At 36.4% G+C, this 10167-nt stretch overlaps 1 protein-coding gene across 12 annotated transcripts in view; it reads right to left on the reverse strand.

The window, feature by feature from the left end:
* Positions 1-5709: 5709 nt before the first annotated feature.
* Positions 5710-10167, reverse strand: part of LOC112111154 (sodium channel protein type 2 subunit alpha-like) — a 122523-nt gene continuing 118065 nt past the window's right edge. For all 12 annotated transcript variants that reach the window (XM_026647553.1, XM_026647552.1, XM_026647551.1 and 9 more), the window contains 2 exons: positions 9883-10153; positions 5710-9408 (listed from right to left, as the gene is read on the reverse strand). In XM_026647553.1, coding sequence (XP_026503338.1) covers positions 8225-9408; positions 9883-10153 — 1455 coding nt within the window. In that variant the 3' untranslated portion in view covers positions 5710-8224. The remainder of the gene's footprint in view (positions 9409-9882; positions 10154-10167) is intronic.

The following is a 10167-nucleotide window of genomic DNA, read 5'->3' on the forward strand; positions in this document are numbered from 1 at the left end:
AAAACTTAGCTATGTCTGAGAAGGAAATAGATCAACACATTTGCACCATCCCCCCACTGAAAATTATGTTAATAATGCAGAGGTTTGCCAGCCATTAGATATTCCTGCACTGTAACTATGTCAGCAGGCTTCTCCTAATATACTGTAAAGCTAAAGAATCCTTTCTGGGTGCATTTTGGGACAGCAATTTAGTAATTTTCTAGGCCCACAACCACCAATAAACTACCATCTTTGCTAGGCAGTTTTTAACAGTACGTTATGTTATTTTTGCCTTGCTGATATCTAATCTAGGACAGCAGGTACTTGTGTACTGTTATTTTAGAAGGTGGGGGTCTATTCTTGTACTGATGCACAGTGTAGCTAACTCCTATTAATACAAACAGAAGTTATGTTTGTAATTCCCTAGCTCGTTTTAGTAGACCTCCTAAAGCTGTATTTTTGAAATCTCAAATGAGTCTGGCAGCTTCTTACCATTGCAGTGTCAGCACAGCATGAGAGCACATGCTGTTGTAGAACCTAAGCCCATAAATTGCTGGCCCAGAGGCAAAAGTGCTAACAACAAAGCTGCACTGACATATCAAGCAATATAGTTGTCACATTCTGGCATCATCTGAAATTATTTCACTAGAAAAACAAACTAGGAAAACTATAAATTATATAGAAATCTATAAAATATTTTCCATTATTATTTTTATAATTTCTTTCATGTACTAATTCCTTAGTTGCCTAAATCTTAAAGAGCAGCCATAATATTGTAATGAATGGCCCTGAGTTTGTGCCCTCTATTGGATGGAATCATAATTACTGAACTATTTGTCATAGGCTCTACACTGGAAACAGCTACTGAAGATTCTTCTTTAGCACAAGCATACGGTGCCTGTGCTTTTTGCAGCAGAACAGTTTGAGTACTGTCCCTACTTGCAGTGTGAATTCTGAGATGTGGTGCAGTATAGTAATATCCACAAAGTCCTAGGTGTCCAAGGATTTGTTACAATATGATGGCTGACAACCTGAATTGAATATATTAATGTAAATAGTCTTGATCTTTTTAGATTTTGCTGTAAATACCAGTTAAAATCTGATTCATTTGATGGATATTTTATTATACATTTGTAATTCTCTTTGTAACAGTTTTCTTTCAGCAGTGCAAACAGGTTAAATTGAGTCAAAGAACTGGAATTCCATCTGAGTTACTTGGTATTAACTTAGCCTTTAGAATTGCACATTGTTCTGATCACAGTAAACACATTTTTATTAAAGCAAAGCCCTAAGCTGACAGAGCAAAAATGTTCACACGAGAAGGTGGATCTTTTGGATTAAAATTAGTAGAGGGAAGTAACACAGCAGGCTCTCTCCATTTTATAATTGTGGATACATTCAGGACATCAATATTATAAGTTCCTTAACTGTTACATGTGTTTCTTTGAAGAGCAAAGGGTCTTTCCAGCCCAAAGGAAGTTGTGGGAGAGGTATAATTAAAATGGTGGCTCTTCTTACCCTGGTCCAGTGGTTTTGTTTCCAAATCTAGCATCTGATGCGAATGCTACTTGTTCGCTTACATAGGTTCTTTTTAAAACCATAGATCTCGGGGATGGATAGATAGAACTAAAATCCTCTTATATCCCATCCCCTTTTAAAATATAGATGAACTCGATTTATGCTAGATGTGTGCATGTAGCTTTACCAAAAGACAGTGATTGTTGTAATGTCTGTGATGTTCAACAATGGCAGGGGAAACAGTAGCAAGTCCTCAGAACCCAGGGCTGAAAATAATAAGGGGTGAAATCTCGCTCCATTGAAGTCAATGAGAGTTTTGCCATGGACTTCAATGAGACCAAGATTTCACCCAAGAACTTATTCTCCCCTTTTTATCCTAGCAAGGGGATACTTGTTTTCTAGAGGTTTGATGAACTCTTCAATATCAATGAGTGCGTGGGATAAGAGAATCCAGTTACATTGCCAGAGTGATGAGCAGAAACTGTAATTTGGGCCAGTATAGAACCGGAGTGGGTCTTTCCCTTTTGGAATTAAGGAGGACTTTTCAGTTCACCCTACTTTCACTTTATACTAACAAGAAGAGAACACTGTAGGAATTTCTGGAATCTTGCTATTTCATATAGTATAAGACACTAATGGCCCCATTATGCTGGTGCATCCTCCTTACTACATTAACTTTTTGAAAGAACTGGATATCTATGTTCTAGGGAGTAGCAATTGAGATCTCTTGTCTGCCATAAGGGCAAATACCTTCTAGTTGTGCCGGAGTTACTTCTAAGAAAGATAATGGAATACGCACAAGTATTTGCATACATATTCCCATTACTTCTAATAGGAATTACACAGCAGAAATCCACTCTCCTCACAGACATTTCACTGGAATAAAGGACCCAGATGTTTAGAATTTGGGTTATAACAAAAATAATGAGTAATTTAAGTCTGATTATTATTTCAATAAACATCACAACACCACAAGATTAATGATGACAGAAATGTGCAGGCACTCTTATAAGGCACAATGGTGTTACTAATGACCACAAATAAATGCAAGTGTACGCTAGCATGTTACAGTAGGAAATACACTGTAAAAAAGGGAACTATCATTCCAGTGTTGTCTTAAGAAAACAACGTAGTGTAGGGCCTGGTCTACACTACGACTTTAATTCGGATTTAGCTGCGTTAATCCGAATTAACCCTTCACCCGTCCACACTACAGAGCCAGTTAATTCGAATTAAAGGGCACTTAAAATCGATTTCTGTACTCCACCTCGACGAGCGGAGTAGAGCCTAAATCAATTTTGTTAATTCGAATTAGGGTTAGTGTGGCCGCACACCACCGATTTACTGTGTTTAAAGTAATGGGGTAGTGTGGCCGCACACCACCGAATTAATGTAGTTAAAAACCGAATTAAGGTGCTTAGTGTGGCCGCGCACAATCGAATTTATACAACCTGTTTCCCAAATTCGAATTATCTAAATTCGGATTAATCCTGTAGTGTAGACATACCCTAGGTCATAGACATTGAACAAAGAGTGCATCCAACACAGCAAACAAAAACTGTGCACAGTTTAGTTTGTAACCTGCAATCAATGCACTGCATAGCTGAGGTTTTTAGTTATTTATAGTTGGAATGTATATTTAAAAAAATCTTTATAGTAGAATAAGTATCTATTCTTACTATGATACAGGATTTTTAAAGCAAATTAAATGTGGGGAAAAAAACTGAAAGTCCTTTTAGGTATTGAGCATTTGAGCAGTTATTCCATTAGTTAATTTGAGCTAATGAGTCAACAACAACAACAAAAAAAACATTTTGAAAATGTTAATCAAAGAACTTAAATCTTAGCTCTAGTTATTTGAAACTCACTTCTCTGCAAGGTCAACAAGTTATAAGCCTCCAACCCATTATGTTAAAGAAGAGAGAAAGAGTAGATGATTAAAAAAAAACAACCTTTAAGATTGAATCTTCCCTCTCTCAGGGTATTGTGTTTCCGTCCATGTATTTAGACACCATGAGCTTCTGTGTCTTGCACAGTACCCAAGTACACAGTCAATAAAAATTACTGATAGTTTTCAGAGAAGCCTTGGGCTCTATGAAAGTTGTAAATATCTAAAATAATTATGCAAAGAACAATTATAATTTAACATTTGTTATTTTTATGGCAATTGATGCTTTATTTTCATAATTATTTTTTCTTGTTTTTCCTTAACAGTGAATCTAATGTTTTTGTGGAAAATATAAGAATAAGAACATAAGAACTGCCATACGGGGTCAGACCAAAGGTCCATCTAGCCCAGTATACTGTCTTCCAACAGTGGCCAATGCTTGGTGCCCCAGAGGGAATGAACAGAACAGGTAATCACGAAGTGATCCACCCCCTGTCGCCCATTCCCAGCTTCTGGCAAACAGAGGCTAGGTACACCATCCCTGTCCATCCTGGCTAATAGCAATTGATGGACCTATCCTCCATGAACTTATCTAGTTCCTTTTTGAACCCAGTTGTAGATTTGGTTTTCATAACATCCTCTGGCAAGGAGTTTCACAGGTTGACTGTCTGTTGTGTGAAAAAATACTGCCTTTGTTTGTTTTAAACCTACTACCTATTAATTTCATTTGGTGACCCCTAGTTCTTGTGTTATGAGAAGGTGTAAATAACACTTTCTTATTTACTTTCTCCATACTAGTCATGATTTTATAGACCTCTATCATATCCCCCCTTAGTCGTCTCTTTTCCAAACTGAAAAGTCCCAGTCTATTAATCTCTCTTGATATGGCAGCCATTCCATACCCCTAATCATTTTTTTGCCCTTTTCTGAACCTTTTCCAATTCCAATATATCTTTTTTGAGATGGGGCAACCACATCTGCACACAGTATTCAAGATGTGGGCATACCAGGAATTTATAGAGGCAATGTGATATTTTCTGTCTTATTATCTATCCCAGGGGTCGGCAACCTTTTAAAAGTGGTGTGCCGAGTCTTCATTTATTCACTCTAATTTAAGGTTTCACGTGCCAGTAATACATTTAAACGTTTTTAACGTATAAGTCTATAATATATAACTAAGCTATTGTTGTATGTAAAGTAAATAAGGTTTTTAAAATGTTTAAGAAGCTTCATTTAAAATTAAATTAAAATGTAGAGCTCCCCCAGACCGGTTACCAGGACCCAGGCAGTGTGAGTGCCACTGAAAATCAGATTGCGTGCCGTCTTCGGCACACGTGCCATTGGTTGCCTACCCCTGATCTATCCCTTTCTTAATGATTTCCAACATTCTGTTTGCTTTTTTGAGTGGATATTTTCAGAGTACTATGCACAATGACTCCAAGATCTCTTTCTTGATTGGTAATAGCTAATTTAGACCCCATCATTTTGTATGTATAGTTGGGATTATGTTTTCTAATGTACATGACTTTGCTTTTATCAACATTGAATTTCATCTGCCATTTTGTTGCCCAGTCACCCAGTTTTGAGAGATCCTTTTGTAGCTCTTCGCAGTCTGCATGGGACTTAACTATCTTGAGCAATTTTGTATCATCTGCAAATTTTACCACCTCACTGTTTATCCCTTTTTCCAGCTCATTTATGAATATGTTGAATAGGACTGGTACCAGTACAGACCCCTGGAGGACACCACTATTTACGGCTCTTCATTTTGAAAACTGACTATTTATATATAGATAGTGTTGGAGGCTGGAATCCTCTTTAAGTTCACAGAATGTGTCAAGCATGGGCATCAGCAGTACAAAAGTCCCCACATTGCACCAGTACCTCGGGCTTAACCTAGAGGGACCTGTGAGGATAAAATGGTAATTAAAGTTACCATGCCCATTTAATTCTTGGACCGCCTGCTACAACACCCTGAACAAGTGCCTCTTATTATTGTGTTGTGATGCTGTTTACTAAAAATTGAATTGAGACCACTAATTCTTTCCCATAATTTAAAAAATAATCAGATAGAAACTTGTTACCATCAATACTGACTTAAGCCATATTGTAACTTGTGGTCTAAGGGCCCTTTGACCCATCACTAAAGCCATTCCCCTTTAATTTTAATAGCAACCCATTTATTATTGTGTATTAATTTTACATAATAAAACACAGATTGAACAAGTACATATGATAAAAATGTAATCTTTATTCTTTTGTCTGGTTAGTAATGTATTTATGGGAAAACATCTTCTGGCATGCAGTTCACCAATACACTACACGTCAATAGTTTTAGTAAAAGAAGGAGTCTATGTTTAACTCTACCTTGTGTAAGAAACAAAAACATCCTGATGTGATGCATTATACAAGTTCACTACTTTGTTCTTGTGAAAAAAGATTGTGGATCCCATATTATATTTTGAACAGTTCTAGTGCATCATGAATCAACAAGAACAACAGTCTATATAAACAGACACTGTGAAAGATCAAGGATTCCATGAATAAGACTACCTTGAAACTTCAGATGCAGGCAGCGCTAGAAATTCAACAAATTTCTCCATTCTTTTTCCACATACAAAGAACAACCTACTCAGAAGCAAGTGAACTCTGGTCCCCATTTTATTTCAAATTATTTCATATTAAAATATGTTCAAGTATAATAATAAGCAGAAGCATACAACTACCTATTCACTTCTTCATATCTTAAATTTCTTAATGAAAAAGAAGTAGGAATAGAAATGAACAAAAAAGTGACTGACAACAACTTGAGGATAACTGTAGCTGCTTATAGGTACAAAATGCTGAAAAATAAAGTGATTTTTAAAAATAATATAGTTTTTTTTTTATAAAACTGTTTTCTAACCCCACATTTTCAACAAGTTAAGCAGTTTACATGTCCTGTATAGTCCAATTATACACCGCATGATATTGATTATTTTTTTAATTAAAATTAAATAAAAATAAGCTCTTAAATAGCAGCAAACTATTGCTTACTGACATGAGGAATGATGTCTGGTTGAACAGTTTGTTTCACTTTTCCACTGACACATGGCTTCCCATATTAGACTTCCGAACTTTGGAAGGTGTAAGATACAGCAACAAAGCATAAGATACAGATAAACATGCATCAGTAACAACCTTCAAATTATTTATAATAGTACAGAATATATCATATTACCTGTTGAAAGTTTGCAAACTCGACTTATTAAGGTACATATTTAATGTAATAAATACTGTGGTCAGGTCATTATTTGCTTGCTCAAACATGTACCACTGTGTCAAACGATTTAAATATCAAAAGCCATTTCATTGACAATTACAATGTCAGCCTGGCTGAGAACAGATGACATTTAAAAAATACTGCAGGATAAAGCAGAATAACTACACCTATTTGAACATTTCAGTGTTTAGGGAAGATTCATTTCATATAGCAGAACACTTGACAAAAACATAAGGGGACCAAATTCTTCCCTGATTTACACCTCCCCTGCCATGTCTCCCCTGTGCAACCCTAACAGGGTTGGGTTGTGGGCATAAGGTATAAAGCAAGACAATATTTGTCCCAAGGGTGCTTAACATTCCCATTGATCTGCACATGTTACTCCCTTTATCTTAAATGGGTTTTACTCATGTGAATAAGAGAAGTAGAGACAGAATGTAGCTCCAGACCTTAGAGTAAAATATGGAATGCACTGTTGAAATGTAATAGTCTATATTAAAAGGCAAAAAAAATCAACCAACCAACCAACCAAAAAAAAATGACTGTTCCATTTTTGGGTATTCTTTTTGACTTTATATTTATGATTTTTCTGGATGTTTTATTTCATGATAGTTAAAATACTTCAAAATTAAGAGCCAGCCTGAAATCCGGAAGTAGCTAGAACTCTGCTGCTCTTTGTGAGGTCATGTTTTTCCATGCATGAGCTATAAGTACAGCATGCCTTCATGCAAATCACTTCAATCTGAACATGAGAGAGAATCAGAGTATAATAACTCACCAAATATAGACTTTAAAATAGCTAAATAAATTTTTTAAGAAAACCAAAAACTAAGTAACCAAAAAGAAAAAAGTGAAACTAATAAATGAATCAGCTCTCTGTGGGAATAACTACCTCTTCCAAGGGCAGACTCCTCTACTGGTATTTATTGATGTCTTGTTTATATCCCCCATGGTCTTGTCATCTTTTTGTGATGGCACTGATCTGATTTAGGTTTAAGGTCACAGGGGCAGGGACCTCGCTTTTTAATTGGCTTGTTAAGAACCATGCATGCCTTATCATGCCGTATAACTAGTATCTGACACTTGAATACCTGTGAAAGAGCACTTATCTCCTTTTCCCAACATAAAAGAACCACATATAAAAATCTGTGAATTAAAACAAATGACTGTACCAACAGAAATTTTAAAAGTAGGACAAATGTGGCCGTTGAAATGCACAGAATGGATATAATTACGCCACTGAAGTATTTGTTGTTAACACACACGCATTTTAAGAATTATAGATTTGCACCCTTTAATGTTCCTAACAGTCTGAGTAGCAAAGTTGTGTCTCCTCTTCATCAGTACCAGCTGGTAATAATCATCTCTTGGCAAGTCTGTTACCCTACAGAGTCATAGTTTGATGACGAGGGGTCACTGTCTTGACATAGGCACTGACCTTAAGGGAGGGTGTGTGTGTGTGTGTGTGTGTAAAAGCTGTCAGTTTGGCGTAGACCTCCTACAGGAGCCCTATTGACATAGATGTCACTTTCTCAAGCTGTAAACAATTTGTGATGAATGGAATTCTTTGTTTCCTTTTACTTCTTACTTTCCCTGGTGTCCTTACTTTTGTCTTCTTTTTCTGAATTGTCTTTTTCATATTTGTCTTTGTCTGGCTTTGTTACACTATCGTAGGAAGGTGGAGAGGTTGTGGAGGGGGTCCTATTTGTTTTTTCTGCAGCTGAGTTTTCACTTAGCTTATCCAGAGTCATATCTTCTTTGATAGGCAGACCATGCTTTTCTTTGCGATACATAAATGAAACTTTTTTCACCGTTTGCCATAAAAGGTAATGTCTGTAAGCTCGCTGAATAACAGTAGCGGACACTTCCTCTTGTTTTCGTTTTAATGTGGTCGTAATTGGTTCATAGGAGACTTTAGAAGGATTGGCCGCCATAAAACGATCTTCCATTTGTATTCTAAGTGCATCCAGCTCATCACTTTCGCCTAAAACACGCTTTGTAAAAGCAAACAAGATGTCAAGGCAGTGAATTCTGTCACCACTTACCATGGGCAGATCCATTGCAATAAGCTGAAGAGTGTTTGGTTTTGCTACAAGAAGAGGAGGATCCAGTGAAGCTGCAAAATCAGACAGTTTACTGTATTCTATAAACTGGGTTGCATCTGGATCATACTTTTCCCAAACCTCATAGAACATCTCAAAGTCATCCTCACTCAAGGGCTCGGCACTTTCTTCTGTAGCAACACTGAAGTTCTCCAAAATAACAGCAATATACATGTTTACTACAACTAGAAATGAGATGATAATATAACTGACAAAAAAGAAAATCCCAACTGAAGGATTACCACAGTCTCCTTTAACAGAGCTTCCTGGGTGAGGTTTATTGGGATCACAGTCCGGTTCTCCACTGTTAAGAATTGGTGACAGCAACATATCCCAACCACCGGACGTGGTAATTTGAAATAGGCAGAGCATGCTGTTGCCAAAAGTTTCAAAGTTGAACATGTCATCAATACCAACTTCCCTCTTAACATAAGCAAAGTTGGACATTCCAAATATAGCATAGATAAACATGACCAGGAAAAGCAGGAGACCAATGTTAAACAAAGCAGGAAGAGACATCATCAAAGCAAAAAGCAGAGTGCGGATCCCTTTAGCACCCTTAATGAGACGCAGGATTCGACCTATTCTGGCGAGTCGGACAACTCTGAACAAAGTGGGGGACACAAAATACTCTTCAATCACCTTGTCTAGAAACATACCTGTAAAACAAAACAAAACAAAAGGATAGTCTGTTTTATAATAATTTAAAATTTCCATATCACAGAGCATAAATGAAGACAGGCCATATCTATCCTCAGTAGAGATTCTGAATAGGGAGAGAGACATAATGTGCATTCTTATGTTTTGCATAATAGCATCTATTGAAAGACATTGCACAGGTACCATATTTGTTTTGGCACTTTTTATGTGGGTTATGAAAAACAAATGGCTATTAAAATTAATACTAAAGTACTAAGAAAGCCCATTTGCAGTTTCTGAGGTTAGGAATGGTAATGTAAAGATTACTATAAATGCTCTAATGCATGTTTCCTGTTTACTGTAGAATCAGAGGAAGTGAAAGCTAACTAACGGTCTATCTGATCTTGTAAATCTTCCATTGTTAAAACAAATTTTTATAACAAATGTTTGCCCTTCCATTCATTAGATTCCTTTTAAATGTAATTATTTCTTACCTACTATGGAGAGGATGACAACCACAAAATCAAAAATGTTCCAGCCTATGGTGAAGTAGTAATAACGGAGTGAAACTAGTTTGAGGACACATTCTCCAGTGAAAAGGACAATAAAGACCATGTTAATCCAGTATAAAATATGTTTCATCTCATCACTCTGGTCATCAGTTTCTATCATCATTGTGACCATGTTGAGGCAGATAAGAATCATGATGCTGATATCAAATGCTTGTTTTGTTACAATATCAAACATCAAACCTTGGAATTTGTTCTGGAAAAAAAAAA

This window comes from Terrapene carolina, unplaced genomic scaffold (assembly GCF_002925995.2).
Source record: "Terrapene carolina triunguis isolate 2854851 unplaced genomic scaffold, T_m_triunguis-2.0 Scaffold62, whole genome shotgun sequence".
Classification (NCBI taxonomy): Eukaryota; Metazoa; Chordata; order Testudines; family Emydidae; genus Terrapene; species Terrapene triunguis.